At 38.5% G+C, this 18,879-nt stretch overlaps 1 protein-coding gene across 1 annotated transcript in view; it reads left to right on the forward strand.

Annotated features, from left to right (window-relative positions):
• Positions 1–18,879, forward strand: part of dmxl2 (Dmx-like 2) — an 88,241-nt gene that overhangs the window by 15,930 nt on the left and 53,432 nt on the right. The window contains exons 2-11 of the mRNA XM_036564558.1: positions 1,888–2,013; positions 2,776–2,847; positions 4,353–4,431; positions 9,011–9,155; positions 12,486–12,552; positions 13,815–13,987; positions 15,511–15,688; positions 16,274–16,448; positions 17,470–17,676; positions 18,552–18,811. Coding sequence (XP_036420451.1) covers positions 1,888–2,013; positions 2,776–2,847; positions 4,353–4,431; positions 9,011–9,155; positions 12,486–12,552; positions 13,815–13,987; positions 15,511–15,688; positions 16,274–16,448; positions 17,470–17,676; positions 18,552–18,811 — 1,482 coding nt within the window. The remainder of the gene's footprint in view (positions 1–1,887; positions 2,014–2,775; positions 2,848–4,352; positions 4,432–9,010; positions 9,156–12,485; positions 12,553–13,814; positions 13,988–15,510; positions 15,689–16,273; positions 16,449–17,469; positions 17,677–18,551; positions 18,812–18,879) is intronic.

Here is an 18,879-nt window from a genome sequence, read left to right on the forward strand (position 1 = left end):
CAGAACAGTGCATTACCAACTGATTAACTACTTATAATGTTATATTACTAATACATAATACAAAGGCCACTTGGAAAGATTTTAACAATAATAAAAAAAATGTTACTTAAGATCTACTTTCCAATAAGCGAGTGAAATGGACGAGCGCTTTCGGAAGAAGGGTGGTAACGCATCAATTTGGCAGTATTTTGGTATCAACCAACTAAACAGACAAACTATTGGATTTTAACAGTGTTACATGTTATCTGTGCAGAACAGAGCTATAGAGTAAGGCTCTGTAACACTCACATAGTGTACGTCGTAACTACATTGGAATCATAATATGGTTTATCATAAAAGTGGGCAATATGGCAAACGTAATATACTTCAGGATTTCAGTTTTCACGATACACAGTATGTCGCAATATTTATTTTTACTGCCATGCATTTATAAAACAATAAGTTGTAACAGATAAAGTAGTGCCACATTTAAAAATACGGTAAAAAAACTGAATGAAATATAGTTAACCTATTTATTCTCTCTTTTAATCAAACATGCAGTTGGCTAGTGCTTTTAAACATAATTTATCATGATGAGAATAATGATTGCCACATTGCCCAGTCTGAGGTTTTTCCTGACTCCGATTTTCCCCCCTTTTTCTGTTAGCACCAGCTATTGGTGAGCTCCCACACCCGTTCAGATGTGGAATAGAAATTTGACACATAATTTTGAAATACTGTCATAAATTTTTAAATATCGTTATCATTTTTACATACTGTGGTATACCATCATACCACCCAGACCTAGTGAATATCATTAAACCCACACCACAGCTCCACTTTGTCCAGGTTAGCACTAGGTGCTAGCTTATCTAGCATGCTAAATATGCTAAATAAAGTTAAATAAAGTCGAGTGGCTGGTGGTGGAGTGACAGAGACAGAACCTTACCTGTTCTGTGGTGTGTTGGGCTCTTAGTCTGCCAGCTAAGCTAACATTAGCATCAAAGCCAGCTTCACTGTAATGTACTAGTTAGCACTGTTTAACATTTAGCATTTATTGTTGTTAGACTGATAGTTTAACGTTTATTAAACAATGGATCTAAAATCATGACAGTGGAGCTGCAATATTTAGCAGTTGTTGTCATTTCATGTCCTGTTTGAGTACTCAGGCTATGATTAATCCTTGTGTGCGTGCAAATGAAAGCATAATGTTTGTGATCAACAGTCAATCTTGGGAAACATGAGGAGGGGTTCAGAGGATGTCTACATAAATGTGTAAAATGTAAAGCATTTGCGATGGTACAAAATCAATGCTGTCTCCACTCCAACTGCATTAGTATTCTTAATATTTATGTAGTTTGATTTGCTTCAAAAAACAGTATTCTTCTTTTGATTGACGGCACAAACAATAACATCAACGAAAAAGTGACCAGAGGTGTCCATCTCCATCAGTCCCTGATTGGTTAGAAGCTCAGACCTGGTTGATCTAAGAGATGCTTATGATCTGAAATCCTGAGCTCAACAGGCCCTGGAGCAGGTTAGGTATGTGGCATTGATTGCCATGATGTATCCCAGTAAAAAGTGATCCACCGCCATGAGACAGAAGATCAAGGGTTAGACTGCGCTAAGCTTAAAGTCAGCTTGTATTTTTCAGGTGTATTTTTTTTATTGTTTATGTGAGGTAATGTTAGCATGGTTATAAGTTTTTCATTAAAACCTAGTTTTGATGAGCTACTACATTAAGGACAGGGAGTGTGCATGTCAGTTTTATGTGTTTTATGTATGTGTCTATGCTAATGTGTTTATTATTTATGTGCACACCAGTTTACTATATATATATATATATATATATATATAAATCTGTACTTTTTCTGATGGATGATTTTTGTGTTTGTATTCTCTTTGCAGGCATACGGTTCAGGGTGTGATATAGTGATCTTAGCCAGTGATTTTGAGTGTGTGCAGATCATCCCTGGAGCTCAGCATGGAAACATCCAGGTGGGCTGTGTGGAGTGCTCACACCAACTCGGCCGGGTAAGCCTGACTTATGTTATCTTGATGAATTTAATGCATGACTGTAGGCCTAACCCTGCATTCACACCGGCCGCGGTGCGTCAAGAGGCAAAAGTTGCTAAAAGTTGTGAACGCAGGGCAACACATCATTGCTGTTCAGAAAAAATAAGGATCTCCAAAATGTCAACTTTATAGGAGAAGGCAGAAATGTTCTTTACTTTTAATGTAAGTTAATGTAATTTAATTTTATTTCTCTCAGGCCATTTTGGAACGTTTCTACTGAGCTATTCATGAGCTTTTCACTCAATGTGTAGGACAGTTGCAGTGTTGTAGAAAAAGAGAAATCACTGAAACCTAGGGCTCCAACTAAATATTATTTCTATAATCGCCTATAAACTGTTATAGACTGTAAACTTCCTTTGTTGGTGCTGACATAGTTTAAAGTTCAGTCCGCGTGACAGGTGATTTTTTTTTCTTTAATGGTGCAGCGATGCAGCAATTAATGAGAAGTATTGCAGCCTGTCGATGATGAGTTGTATCGTGTATCGTTTGAACGTTGTGCATTACAGAGTCGGGTTTTTGAAGAAACTCTCTCAGCAATACAAATCTGCAATTTTTGTAATTATAATAGGCGTAGTTGTTGAATACTACATTGAATAATTGTTTATTCAAATTACCACATCTAGCTTATGTACATATTTTGAGCCAGACCAACATTATTAGTAGCATGGTAAGCCTGATTTGTTATCAGCACTGTCTCTCAAACTGTTCTATTGGTTTTAGATTGCGGCGTCCTATGGAAACATTGTCTGCATTTTTGAACCAGTATCTACCAACCTGAACAAGAGGCACAAGGTGAGTGTCCATGGTGATGATCAACAATAAGATAGAATACTGGGGATGGTGTTGATGATGAAGATAATTATGAATATGACAGTGATAATAATGATAAGGTGATAGTCACGGTGATCACTATGGTGGTGGTAATAATTGTACATAAGATAGGGATGATGACGATGATAATTATGAATATCATGCTAATGATCGTACAGATTATGATGGATATCCTAATGATGAAGAAGAAACATGAATATGATGAGGATGATGATTGGATATGGATCATTCTGCTGTATTAATTCAAAGTCAGATTTGAAAACACTTTTGGGACTTCTTACCGACTTGGACTGAGATTAAAAGGCTTTTATCTCTGTACTTTAATTATATCTATTTAATTAAAACAAATGATTGAACATTACATTTTGTCACTACCAAAATAATCATAACACTACCGAAACTTTACCAAATGTTTCAGTAGTGACGATTTTGGTAGTCACACTGATTTTCAGACTTGGGCTCACATTTACTTCAAAACAATGGGATCTAACTGCTCACCGTGTGACCATTAGGTTCAATAATGCAGTCTCACTTCCTGCTCTAAAATGCAGGGGCATGGCTAAGATAAGGCTCCACCCACAGACAAAAAACTGTGTTTTGGTAGTGACATGAAATTGTGGGGGAGCATTTTTTAAATAAAGTTCTTTATAAATAAAATTCATGCAAGCAAACAACATTGAAGCAACACTGGGTTTAGGACAGACACTTCCCAATAGAAAGCACCCTATAAATGATGATTTTGTACATATTTAGCGTATTACTGTCTCTATTAATGCCTTGGATTTAAATAGATCAGAACATAGTCCTTGTAAATATCTGGGGTTTGAATGCATGTGTTGTAAATATATATTTTTTTAATATTTAATTTTTTTTTTTACTGTAGGCCTGCAGTTTGAACTAATTCGGTTCAGCACCATCCTATTCATAATTGTTTTCATGTATAGAGGATGGTGCATGTTTTTATGATGGTAATTTTGAAGAGGATTGTGGTGATAATAGGACATCTGTTGATGATGATGATGATGATGATGATGATGATGATGAAGTGATGTAAATGCATCAGTCAGTAGTAGATTACCCCACTCATGTCACCTTTCCTTCTTTATGAGCACCATGTGCAATGCAGTGCAACAGCCTCCATTCTCTCCAAATTACAGCTCATCAGCTGCTGCTTGCTTAAGTAATGTTTCTGCATATCAAATAACGGAGAGCTCTACCTATCGGGACAGTGTATTTATAGTACTGAAGCTCTACAGAGGGCCCACAGTCTGCCAGTAATGAGACGCTTTCCCTTTTGATCTAGTCAGCTCAGTTCCCTCGGCTGTGTTATTTGGCTGGATGTAAAATGTGGTTAATTTTATGGACAGAGTTACAGTGTATGCTGATGCTGAGACGATTTTGAAGTTGTGTGATTTCGAATTTGTTGCATCACTTTATGTCTCATTGTGTTTTTGTTTGAATCGCAGCAACTGAACTACCAATGGCAGAAGACGGGGCAGTTTCTGCTCAGTACAATGGCCTACAGCCTTGCCTGGGACCCACAAGGTGAGAAAGGAAATGAGTGAATGAGTGAGTCTCGTCTGGAACGGTCAGAGGCAAAAGGCAAAAATGCCATTAAAAAAATCTCCATATCTGAAATTTTACATTGATGCCATGCAGTCTCTGAGCTTGCCACAGCACAAATCTTAAGAATAAACAAATAGATTGAAACATTTGGATGAAATGGGAAATTTGTAACACTTAATTTGTAATTAGTCCAGTCTTTTGGTCACATGGGACTACACGTTTTTAACTTAATGGAAAATCCAATCTGACTGTGAATAAAAGTATTAAATTACATTAGGCATGTGTTTTATATTTAAAAAAACACAGTAATTACCTAACCTTTTATCACAGTTTATGACATCACCATATTTCAATTTAATAAAAATGACATTTTTTTAAAATACAATTTTAATGTCGTATGTGTGTGTGTGTGTGTGTGTGTGTGTGTATATATATGTGTGTGTGTGTGTGTGTGTGTGTGTGTATATACATATACATATACATATATATATATATATATATATATATATATATATATATATATATATATATATATATATATATAAATAACAGTTCTTAATGTAGAATTAGTACATTAGTGTATTAGTATCTTCTGTTTCTCAAAAACCCTCCATTATAGATTGCTAATTTCTGCCCTTGGGATTATGAGAATTTCCATTAAGATAACGATTTTTTATCCCCCACTGGACAAATGAAGCTTGTAACAGACATTCTGTTCACCTTTTTTCTGTGTGTGTTCCAGTGAATAATTTAGTAAATATTTCAACTTAAAAGCTAACTCTAATCATTACTGCATTTGCGTGTTAGCCCATTAGCAGTCTGCTAAGATGCTGGTTAAAGAAAATAATCTTCTTAAGTAAGGTTAAGTATTATTTTGGTAGTTTACTTCATAGTTGGCAGTTGGTGACTGCAAACATACATGTATTTTTGAGATTTTTTTCCTTCTTCATGCTGGGTGAGATCTTGAGGGATAAAGGTCTGTCTGCTCCTCTTTCTGCCGTGCTGTGGCTCCTCTCAGAGGACTGCATCACGTGATCAAAGTGTGATCAGTTCAGTCATGCTCAGAAATAAAAGGTAGCTTGCCATCAGTGTTGATAAATACCTCACACATACTGACTGAAATCACTAGTTAGCACAATAACCCCTTTTAAAACAATGATTTCCTACCCTCGTCTCTACTTGTAGTTCTCTGTTCCTCTGCAGAAATCCCTCAGGGAAACCACACTGATTAGTTTCAGTTCCTGTTTATTCTTCTTTGTATTTTCCCTCATGTGTTCTCTGTTTTATCCAAATACTCCCAGTATATTCTTTCACGAATGGGTGATTTTCAAGTCTGAGTATTGGTCAAGATTAGGGGTCAGCAACATGTGGCTCTTTTACTGCCCTGTTGCAGCTCCACAGCAGAATGAGATGTTTAGGTAAAAATAAAATAATCCTGCTGTGCAGTAAAATAAAGCTCTGCTGATCATTCTAACACAGTTTTAACAGTAAACTGTCTTAAATGCTGGAGTTATGTAGAACTGCTAATTCACCCTTTAACACTGAAGATCAGCACAGACTGACTCTCTACAATGTTTTTGAAATTAATCATCAAAGAGAACACCAAGCTTGAAAGAGGGCAGAATTCGTATATAAAAAGGAAACAGCACCTCTCAATTACATATTCTCTCCTACTGTGCTCAATCTGTGACAAAATACACACGATTGTATTTTCATTTTCACAGACTTCACAACCTGTCAGTCATCCCATCAGGGTGGGGTCAACATTATATAAGTGTTATTTATAGCTACTCTACATTTTGTAAACTACATTTACGATGGTTTAATCTCTGCTAAATTGTTGTGCATCATTAAGTAGGGCTACAAGAACATCATTTATCAGAATTAAAGTAACTTTTCACTTTCCTGAACATTTATGGTTGAATGTTTATGTATTTATGTATATATGGTCAGTTCTTAATATGTAGTTCAAGTTTTATATATTTATGCACATATGTATGTGTATATATATATATATATATATATATGTATATATATATATATATTATTATTATTATTATTATTATTATATTTTAATTTAAATGTATATAAATGAGAGAGAGGGAGAGAGAGAAACATAGAGACTCTAGGGGTTTCGAAGTCAGCACTTTGTATGAGTTAGGAGTCTGTTCTAGCACACCTGATTCAGCCTTACTCTCACTTTGTGAAATATAAACTTGTGATGTATAAGCTTGGGAAGTATATATAAGCTTCCATTACTTGTTGGCTAGATTAACCCAAAAGTATACAGGGTTCATACGGGTGCTTGAAATCCTTGAAAATGCAAATGGAATTTTAATGTTGTATCTTCCAGGTTTGAAAAGTGCTGGAATTTTGGATAAAGTGCTTGAAAATGCTTGAAATTGTAACTGTATTTCTTTCACAACAAATATTTGACTGAATAGTTTGGTTATTAGATGGAGAAATAAAAGAAGTTGTGGCCTAAAATGAAAACTCACTTGCGTGTCTGCGTGTGATAGTGATGGGAATTTTGGCTCTTTTTGGTGAACCAAGATTATTTGGCTCGGCTCACTCAGAAGTGCAGACTCTTTTGGCTCCCAAACGGCTCTTCATTATACGACCGTGGAAGAGATCACCCTAACATTCCTTGTATTAAGTTTCAAAAAAGAAAGAAAGAAAGACAGAAAAAAAATGGCTTATGGGCGGGAGCTGGCTCCCATTGTTCATTTAAAACAGGGGCCGGCAACATGCAGCTCTTTTACTGTCCTGTTGTGGCTCCACAGCAGAATTAGAATTAAATTAAAATAATCCTCCTTTGCAGTAAAATAAAGCTCTGCTGATCGTTCTGACACATCGTTCTGTTTTAACAATTAGTGGTCTTAAACGCTGGAGAACTGCCAAATCATCAAACTTTGACCCTGAGCGCAGCAACGCAGACAATCTCACCTAGCTAGTAGCTGACGAAACAGGCAAAGAGAAAGATTTAAGACGAACATTGATAATTTGGAGACGAATGGACTTATTTGCATTTATAAGCACTGGTTTTTTGATATGTTTAATCTGCAATGAGAAACTGTCAAACACCAAAACGTCACAACTCTGATGCCAGATTCTTGTTCAGATTGTCCCATATACCTTAAATGGTGCAGCAGTTGCATTCTGGCTCCTCAGGCATCATTTAAGGTGGAACGGGAAAATGCGAACAAGGAGCTGGCGAATGAGAAGCGACTTCAGCCTCGTGAAAATTTGAACGTTAAGAGACATTTTACAAGAAACTCTACTTTGTTGAAAAGTTTTCTGCCGAACATGCAGCGCGGCTGTAGCTGAGCTTTGGCTTAAAGCAAAGTAAGTCTACGTTTTATATTATGTTTTAGCTTATACTAGAACATTAGCACATACTGAGTGGTAAAATGAGTGGTACCATAGTGAGACAGTAAAATGGACATGGAATATTGTGGCTCACAAGGTGGTTAGATTTTTATTGAAAGGACAAAATGGCTTTTCTTAACATTTGGGTTGTCGACCTCTGACTTTAAAGACCTGGCTCAAGAGCTTGTTCACAACGGATACACCGCTAGCTAGTGTGTGACTGCACTCTGCCAGTCTGTTTTCAAGTTGTAACTATCCACTATTCCTATTGTTTTGATTTGCACAATACTGTGGAAAAAGGTTATAGAGCTGATTGACTGCCTACCTCAAAGGTGATGTTATTTTTGACATTATTAGTAGAGAATTTATTGGAAGTGAAGTTATTTGTCCAGTGATTTTTTGGAGGTAAATGTTCTTGAATTTGACTTTGGAAAAGGTGTATGAACTCTGAGTATAACTATGTCGACTTCATTTGGGATAATGATGGAGCACATTTTCATTTTTCACTTTAACTAATTGGGATGGAGCCTAGTAGCTGGAAGGTTGTGGGTACAGGACTGGACTGGATTGGACTGCGCCAGGTGAAGCTGTGCTGCTCCCAGACTGTGCATAATTAAGCAGACAAAAGGATCAGTAAAGTACATAATACAACTTTGAATCATATGGGTTTGGAGCAGGTAAACGACTGTAAGGAGTGCAGTGCTGAACAGCTGGAGTGGCCTAGGAGAACATGTACATAACACACATTGACACCTTTTAGCAGTTTATAAATGCTTCATATAACCAGCCTCCAGTAAATACATGTTGAGTTCTTGGTCTGTGTGTTCTAATGGTATTTGTGCATGTCCCTACTTGTCTGTTTTTCATAACGTTAACGTTACCATGTGTGGACTATATAGACTGTGGAGTGAATGACATATTTTAGAACAACCTGGTAATGATGTTTGGGGCTGTGTTGTTGTAATGCACACCATGCTGTGTGCATTGTGTGAATTTGTGTGTGTTGAAAGATATTGTGTGTATTTTTTTTTTTCCGTCCGTGATGAAGTGTGTATACCGGGTGGCCGTGTGTGTGTGTGTGTGTGATTTAGCGTGTGTTGATTGATATTATTAGGTGTACCTGTGTGCGTTGAGTGCTCTACTGTGTATCTTTGCTGACCGTGTGCTAACAGATCTTCTCTCTCTGTAGGTAACCGTATACTGGCAGCAACGGAGCGGCTGAAGCTTTGGGCTCCACCCACAGGTGACACACTACTGGAGGAAGAGGATGGTCAGCTCACCGATGACAAACCACACCCTGTCCTCAATGACTGGAAATGTGTGTGGCAGTGCAAGTAAGTCAGTCAGACAAACCTATTTTCTGTTCTCTACAGTTTAATGCATCAACATAAAGTTGTATTCTTGAATGAGCAAACCAATATGACTGTGTTTAATTACTTCATCGTTTGGCAAGTGATAAAGTCACTAGCATGAAAGTTTACTGTGCAAATGCTGTTGAAACAAATTATAAACGTCTGCCTAATTGGCACACATAAACCTGCTGCAAGTCCACTGTAGGGCTGTTCAATTTCAGTTCCAAGTGATGGGAAATCAATTCCAAGAGAAGACCCCACTCAATTCCAGAAATCAAATGCTGTTGAGATTGACACAGTTGATGTCCAGATGCATAGATTTGAAAATTCAGCTCTTAGTTCACTGACTGATCTCTCTGACATTAGCAGGCAAAAGTTACCAATTTTAATATTTATAGATAATGTCTCTGTAGCGCGGCCTGTGCTACCCCAGGTTCAGGAAGGACGCTGGAGGCAGGGTTGACAGTTGCAACATTTCCACACCAAACAAACAAAACAACTCACAACCGAAGTTGACCACGTTTCAGTGGCTTCAAAGCTAGACTTTTCAGTCCTTTTCTGAAAGCCAAGCTTTTCAGCTCCTCAGTCTTAGCCAACGGCATCAGCATCAGCTAGCTCTCATTAAGGGAGGCGTGAGCGCCCTAACCGAGAGGGTAAGAGAGCTCGTTGCTGCGCCTCTCAATCACTGCCCCCGCATCTTAGCTGCCAGGGTCGAACGCAAGGTGTAGTCCGGCAGCCTTGCTGTGGGAAAAAAAGGTGGGGCCTGGGCGGCGGAGTTCGGGACTCGTGTCCTGTCTTTGCGCCTGTTGTCGTCACCCTCCCCCTTCTCTGGCGGCTGACGTTCTCCTCCCGCCGTCACTTCAATTCAGGCCCCGCCCTCCTGCTCTCTCCCTCCTGCCAGCTCTCGCGGCTGTCATCTGGGCCCGGGGGATGGGTGCATGGCACAGTCTCGTATTCTCTCTCTCTCTCGTTCTCATACAGAACATGCAGCTTTTTCTTGAATATTTTCATTTTGCTTACCCATCTGGTAAATAATGCCATTTAAGTCTTTTCCAGTGCACTGGGATGGTTTTACTAAACACATGCTTCTCTGTAAACCTTGCATTCATATTTTTTAGCAGTGTCTGTTATCCACTGGTTTAAAGGGAAAAATCATCTTGCACAGGTACTTTTATCTAGCTATTTATCTACTATTATTTAGCTTCTGAACTTCCACTACACTCACATGATGCATACATGACCACACAACCACAGCTAACTGGCCATCTGACACTGTGAGTCAGCATTCTTATCTTATTGGCCAAGAAACGGGCTTGGATCTACATTTATAAAAAATAATTGCAGTTTAAATTGTAGTATTAATATTGGTCTGAAAAATTGCAATTAGATATTTTTTTTTAAATCATTCAGCCCTAAACTGGACCATGCTGTTTTCAGGTGTGATCTATATGGAGCGGACTGTGTGAGGGCTCACGTTCTGTGGGCTAGAGTTTGCTAGATGCAATGGATGGAAGTATATTAGAGGTAAAATGTGTGCTGTAGGGGCTGGGGTGTTCTAGGGGTCAGATATGTACAGGGGCTGTCACATTTAGTTATATTATAACTAAACTTTTAAAAGGCCAAACAATACAAATGGACTTAGCTGAACAATAAGAAACCATGCATAGCTTTTCAAAGATTCTGAAATACTTTACTGGATAAAGATAAATTAGATCTTTATCCAATAAATAAGAAAAACTAGATGTTTCTTATTGTGAGAGCAAGCAGTAGAAGAATGTAAAAAATATACATTGTTGTACTATTAAATGCATGCAAGCTGTGAACTAATCATTGCCGATTTGTTGAAGGTGAATTTTACTGATCTGTATATAATTGAGATTAATTGATATAATTGAGATTGATCGTGACAGCCCTGTTCTGTTCTGCACAGACGGTTGGTGCTAGTTCTCAGCGAAGTGTTGGCTGCAGGGTTCCAGGCAGGTGCTGTTGCTGTGTGTGAGAAGTGCCAGAGCCTGTGGCTTTGGAAAAATAAGGAAATGAAAAAAGATGATTATCAGCTGGCGTTGGAGTGTGATGCAATGTCGGCCTTGCCCAACGACCGGCACTGGATACAAAGCTCACACACACGTGCAACCACTGACAGTTTCACTTTCGCTGAGGCATGCAGTCTGGCCTGCAGTGGCTGTGTAAGTGTGTGTGGTTTGTATTCAGTTAACCCCTGCGTGTCAGTCAGCAGTTAGCAGTTCTTGATGAATGGATTATTTTTGCAAACACTGAATTAAGAAAATTGGTTCCACTTTATTTGTTTAGCCCCCTTTAGAGTTCTTACAGATGTTCAGATTGTTAACAAACTATCTGCTGAAAACCAAAGTTGGGATTGGGTTTTGGGTTTTAGGCTTAGGATTAGCAAGTTAAAGGCAAGGTGAACATGTACAGTGCATCTACTAGTGGGCTAGCCAAGTTAGTGTTAGCAAAAAATACCACTATCGTTATTCAGATTTTTTCAGAAACTTTTCAGAAAATGTGGCACAGCTGTTTTACTAGTGAATTCTGTTCACAGTTTGTTTACAACTCTTGTTTGAAACGCATATCTTGATATAGTACTGTGCAAAGGCCAGAGACCGCCCTTCATTTGTTTAATTTCTAGTTAAAATGGCCTTTATTTACAAGTTATCGATTTTTAGGAGATATTTCTGAGAAGAGTAGAAAGAAGATAGTCCAATGTTAATCCATGATCCTTCTACTGTGAGAAGACAACTCAAAAGGAAGTGTAGCTGTCAAGAAGCCTCACTGAGAAAAGGAGACACATCGAACAAAGAAGCTGAACAGTGGACTGACCACACCAGAGTCCAGACCTCAACACCACTGAATGTATTTGATTACTTCAGAAAATAATCAACCAACTTCTAAGACTGAACTTTGGAGGTGTGTCTGCAGATTTCTTTGAGAAACTCAAAGTGAGTCTTCTGAGAAGAATGGAAGCTGTAATAAAGGTGAAGAGTGACACACTGAATACTCAAACAGCTGATGCTTTTTTCCTGACACTAAAAAATTAGTAACATGCATTTAATGGCCTTTTTGACTTGAAATTAAAGGGTACCCTCTGACTTTTGCACAGAAGTGAACTACAAATGTTGTATATTTTGAAAATGTGTTCCAAGTATTGTGATGTTATTCTGGGCCTTATCGTCTTTCTGTCGGCCTTTCACGTTTGTTCCTGTATGGATATAGATTAATGTACATAATTCTGTGTTTGTGTGTGTGTGTGTGTGTGTATGGTATAACTCCTTCTGTTGATGTCTGTTTTCACAGGACTGCTGCAACTGTACATATACTCAAATGGTCTCCTGATGGGGAATACTTCGCCACTGTGGGGAAGGTAGTGCTTTTATGTACACAAACACACACACACACACATACACACACAATCATCTTGTAGGACTGTTCCGGCAAATTAAACTGCTGTTGTCTTTACCGTACTATAGCTCAGGTGCAGTAATAAAGACTGTAATCGTAAGATTCCCAGCAGGAGGTGGGCTTAATCACACACACACACTGTGGATGAGGAGGTTCAGAACATCTCCACTGTAGGACATCGGGGAGACTGATCATTATGTTTCTTTCAGCAGTTTTTTCAGAGAGAATAGTCCAACATCTCATGGATATGTGCTAGTGGTTAATTTTGTAATGTTTTTCCTGTTTTGGTAAAGGCAGGTGAAATGAAATGACCAGTCAGGGTAGAAATACATTTTCCTGTTTTGCTGGATTTGTATTGTGGCTCAGTTTTGAAACTGTACCTGTAAATGGAACCTTTAATCTTTAGTCCCTTAAAGTCAGTTGAAAGCTTAAATTCAAGTATACTGATAATCAAAGCGAGCAGTTATTTAAGGAGGTGATTCTACAAAAAAAGAAATTTCATATAAAACTGTTTTAGTGTTGCGCTGATAAAACGTAATGGAAGCTGTAAAAAGTAATGACACTGTTTGACTCTCTGTATGACACGCTATAAACATAGACTAAAGTACAGAGACAATTCAGCTGTGCAGCATCAAGCAGTGTCAGAAGGCATATGGGGTGGGGGTGGGAGGTTGATTTTTGCCTGAACTATCACTTTAAAACTGTTTCATACTTTTAGTAAGACAGGAAGTGTGCAGGCTAATAAACATCCAGGCACAGTAATGTGCACTCAGGCTATGGAACCAGTGGGTTACATTTAATATTTGATGGGGTTTGTGAGCTTATCTGTTTGCACTTTTAAGTATTTTTCTCTTGGATGACTTCAAAAAGATGCTCATGCAGGATTTTCTTCAGCAGACAAATCCCTCTGCAGGTGGCTAACACGCTGTAGCTTTGTGTATGTTTAAGGAACACTGTATAATGTACTCCTTGCCTTTCTCTTGAGCCTTTCTCGGTCACTCTTTCTTGTGGTTTCTTTTTTTTTCACTTCTTACGTTTTGAGCCTTTCTTGGTCACTGTTTTCCATGTTTTTTTTAGTCCTGCTTTTCCACTTTTTCTTTTACTCTTTGTTTTTCATTTACTCATTCTTTCTCTTTTTCCATTTGATTCTCCGTTATACACTCTCTCTTTTTATAACATTGCCAGAGCATTGATGAAACAGTGAAAGCTCTCTCTCTCTTTCAGGACGACTGTCTGTTGAAGGTGTGGTACCCCACCACAGGCTGGAAGTCAGCGATGGTGATCCCGGAGGTGCCAGACAGGAAGGCTCCTCTGGTGCATTTCTCCTTCGTCTATCTGGCTCACCCTCGGACTGTTACAGGCTTCTCCTGGAGGAAGACCAGCAAATATATGCCCAAGTATGTCAGTCACTCCACCACCCACTGACACAACACTCACCATCCATCATTTTAGCTCATGATTTTTCCAAAGAAACCTGCATTAGTCAGCTAAAGGGAGCTGTCTGTCGTTCAGAAGTTAGAGAAGTTGTGCTGTGGATGAGGAGGTTCAGAACATCTCCACTGTGGGGCATCAGGGGAGACTGATCATTGTGTATTTTCAGCAGTGAGAGGATATTCCAGCATCTCATGGATCTGTGCTAGTGGTTAAATTTGTAATGTTTTTCTTAGATTTGATCAAGGCAGGTAAAGTGAAATGACCAGTCAGGGTAGAAATACATTTTCCTGTTCTGTTGGGTTTTTATTGTTGCTCAGTTTTGTAACTGATCGCCTGTAAGTGGAGTTTTTAATCTTTCCCCTTTAGTCTTTAATGTTTACTGTTAAAAATTGGTTGGAAAATTAAATTCAAGTGCACTGATAACCAAAGCAAGCAATTATTTCAAATAAAACTGTTTTAGTTTTGCACTGATAAAAGGTAATCTGTTGTTAAGAAATTAGAGAGTTTTAGGGCCAATTAAGAACACTGAGCATGTGGTACAGGTTGACTGGGGGCTAGGTTAAAGCGAAAATGTGGACTGGCTTATGAGCCCTAGCTATGAAAAGAGAAAACTACTGATAGCTGATTAATCAAAACACAGTTAGAGTAGCCTCCAGCTGGAATCAACACAGCTGATCCCCTTGAGGTGTTAAATCCACTGAATGATCATACAACCGCAAAGCCTTGCACTATTAAAATCTTTGCAAACTGATGATGAACGTGTAATGAATTTAATACAATATTGAAAATATGAAATGCAATGGAAATGTAAAACTGTATTTTCCCTCTGATTTTTTCAGAGCATCTCTCATTTGTTGTTTTTCATAGAAATCACTGTCAACGATCAAAAAGAGGCATCTCTGTGCAGCCTGTCAGAGGAAAAGTGGGCGGGGCTTTTGCTGTGGGTTAAAAAAATAATAACTACAGCACAATCCATAGTCAGAATGTGAAAAATGTAAAAATGCTGGCTTTTGCAGACAAATCACACAACTCTGTAGAACATTCTGTAGGACATTCTTACATACAGAATATGGAAAATTAAATCTTGGCCTCAGAATGGAACATACTGAATCTGAAAATATGTGTAACATTACACCCCTATTGCAAGCACTATGCAATATATGAAAATATGGGTGTGTCAGTGTTTGAGTACATGTGAACGCATAGGTAGTTTAAAGTAAGACTGCTGTAGAGAGTTGGAGAAAAATTCACCGACATTGGTTGTGAAAAAGCTTTCACAGTTTTATTATGGACATTTCAGAGCACCGTAAAAGAAGAAATTGCTGACAAATAGTTAATCGTATAAAAATAATGGTTAATTGCTGTTGTAGTTTAAAATATGTGTTTGCTTTTTACTTAGATCTTCATGTTTTTATCCTGATGTTTGTGTGTTCCTTCTTGTCTGGTCATGTGTGTTTAACTCTTGGTGTTTTTGTCTGTGTTGCAGGGGGTCAGTGTGTAATGTGCTTCTGACCTCGTGTGTGGACGGTATCTGTCGGCTGTGGAGTGAAACGCTGCTGCCGGAGGACAGCCTGCTGGGGGGTCAAATCACGGAGAACAGCACCAGCTACAGTTCCTCGCTGCCCCACAGCGGTCAGAAGGACAAGATCCAGCATGCTCTGGAGGTCAGATGTCCAACAAACACACAGAGGCATTCAGCATCACAACTTCCACAAATAGTCTCTGTCACAGAACAGTGCTCTTTATGTATCCTTGCCAATGAGATATTGAAATGCAATTCATTCAATTCATTCATGCAGTTCATTCAAAAAATACACTGTCAGAAACTTTTGGGACACCTTGCCTTATTTCAAATTAGATTTTTCCTGCTGTTACATTACAATGAAATAAGAGAAATTCCTTGTAAAGGTCAAATTTATCAAGCAGTTCTGTGCTAATCTTTGGTGTAGCTTAATGTTCATCAAAGGCTGTTTTCACCCCCAGTTTTTTGCCAAAGTCCAAACCAGGGTTTGGGTTTTTGTGACACTGTATCCTTTTTGGCCCAAAGGTGGTTTAAACTCATGAAAATTTTGAGTGCTGACATCACAAACCAAGAAAGAACCAGTAATATTGCTGCAAATATTTACACATGATATTGTCTTCCTCTAAATAAACATGATTTAAAGGCATTAAAATGGTAACTTATTGCAAAACTGACAAAGAAAATAATTTGGAAAGTTATGAATTTGTGTCTGTGTGTGTGTATACAGTCGATCCACCACCTGAAGCAGCTGAGACGGGGTCGAAGGAGATCCTCTGCACTTGTGGCTCACACAGAGCTGCTGCCCAGCCAGCTTGGCTCACATGAAACACACCGGCACATCACACACCACGCTAACGCGCTGTGCCACTTCCACATCTCCGCCAGCATCAACCCCAATACAGGTACACACGGTCACCTACATAAAAAAACATTTCTGATGTTATTGACTGCTTCTAAGCCGAGAAATAAAAAGGGTTAAATGTTATAGTTTTTGAGACTCTCTCTTTTTCTCTGTCTCCGGCTCCCACGTACATTACTATTCAAAAGCTCGGCATCACTTGTCACATTAATGAAAATAATAATATTTTATTATGTTCATAATTTTAACTTAACTGGTTGATCATTATAATAATTATAATTTTGTTCCTGAATTTACCTGCAATAGAATTAGTAGACTTGTTTCAATCATTACATAATTGCCTAATCACAGTTATTTCAGATGATCATAATTATTTAGATGAGGGCAATCAGATTAAATACATTTTACACACTCGATAGATTTCAGTCATATTATGCTGCAACAAACAAATTGGGTTTGTTGGGTTGAGGACAAAAATGTAAATAAGAATGTAAGAAGGACACGCGTTGATTGAGACATTATAGGGCTCAAGAAAACAAAAAAGTTCTAACTTCTAATGTGCTCTAAAAATTTTAGAGGGCACTGCTGAGTAATGTTTGTTTATTTTTTGGCTGTGTAGCTAATTCTAATGTTTTTAGCATGCATCCCAGCAGAATGTGAGGTTTTTTTTTTGGCTAATATTTTCATGCTGGTGATGAAAGTGTAGCATTGATCAGTGCTGAACTTTTTGTGCGTGTGCGTGGAGTATTGATCCGACACTTGATTCAACCACTGCTAAGTACACGACAGTACAACACTACTAAGTACACATAGCTTGCAAGTAGGACAGCTAATCACCCAGTTTGCCCACTTAATGCTTGTATTTTAATATGAACAAGAAAAGACAATTACATTATTATTTATATGGTAATGAATCATCAGCGATTTGATGATCATGACAGCCCTAAGAATTAGTTTTATGTTATTGAAAATGATGCTTCTGAACCTTTGAACGGTGTTGTAATGGATGTAATGGATGTTTAATATTTTCTCTCTCTTTCTCTCGCAATCTTCCTCTGTCACAGATATCCCGGCAGCGCTGGCTGGTTCAGGACTGTTTTCTCCAGCTGATGGCAATGGGGGGTTTGTGGTGCACTGGCTGAATAATAAAGACTTGAGCTTCACCTCTTCTATGGACCAGTTCATGCAGCAGCTGAGGAAGTTCTCAGAGCAGCACCTGGAGCACACCACTGATGAGCTCAGACAGGACGGCACCGCCAAGTTTGACTTCGGTACTCACTCACTCTCACAACGTCAGAATATCACACATGTATTTGAATTCTATTGTAGTACTTCTATAGTAGTGTAGTGTAATGTTATATAATAATAATAAATTATAGTAATATAGAGGGAAAATAGCAAAATAAAGGCAAATAATAAATAAAAGAAAAAAATTATTGAATAACATTTAACTGAAGAGTAAAAGGCAGTAAAAATACAGTTCCAGGAAGGCACTGGTCCACTAATGTTTACATGAAGTGATTAGTTTTTAAACGCTCATTCAGATCTAATTTGCATGCTGCTGAAATTATGCAAGGCATGTTATCAGACATTGCTGTAATATTAAAGCTTATTTCTATTACTTTAGTACAGCGCTCTTAACCCAGCATGACTCTCTAGAGCTGTGCTTTTCTCATAGTCACAGTGACAGTAGCCATCATCTTAGATAAAATGCATGACCTCTTGAGTCATTGTGGAGTTCTCTGACCTTTGGGCCGCAGCAACTGTATGGCCATTATTTCATAACCCACATCTGTAATTCTGTGAGTCATGAAATCCAATGTTTCTGATGTTTTCACAAAATGTTCATCCACTAGATTCTTTCTCAAATGGGCTGTTTTCAGGTCTCCCCACACTGGAGTTGAACACTCTTGTGTTATAGCACGATTTCACTTCAGACTAAGCATTCCAAGGTATAGCCGCAGCATTCAAATGTAGCCTGCATGTATTTAGCTGGCTTGTTATGTCATAAAATCACAACACAGGTCAGCTAAAATAAAAATAATTCAGCCATTTCCTGAGCAAATAACAGCCAATTGCGATCCTGTCCAATTCTGATTTTGCACTCTTTAATAAAAGTCTTAATCTTGTACCCCACCCGCTGTAGATCTGGATGAAATGTCTGATAAGGCGTCGGAGCACGATGAAGGCGAGCAGGAGGGCAGCACGAAGGCCTCGTCGCCCGGCTCCAGCAGCAGCATGCCTCTGCCCTCCGTCCTCCTCGACCGCAAGATGGAGGCGCTAACCTTGGAGTGGAACAAAAGCCCTGACATGCTTTTCACCATCCACCCGGTCGATGGCTCTTTCCTCGTCTGGCATGTCAAATACCTGGACGAGTTCATCCCCGGAATCTTCCGCCAGGTCCAGGTAGGCACGTCTGCATAAAGGATTGCCTTTTGCTATAAACTGTTAATTTATGATGAGGGGGGTGGACA

Source organism: Colossoma macropomum, unplaced genomic scaffold (genome assembly GCF_904425465.1).
Source record: "Colossoma macropomum unplaced genomic scaffold, Colossoma_macropomum, whole genome shotgun sequence".
NCBI lineage: Eukaryota > Metazoa > Chordata > Actinopteri > Characiformes > Serrasalmidae > Colossoma > Colossoma macropomum.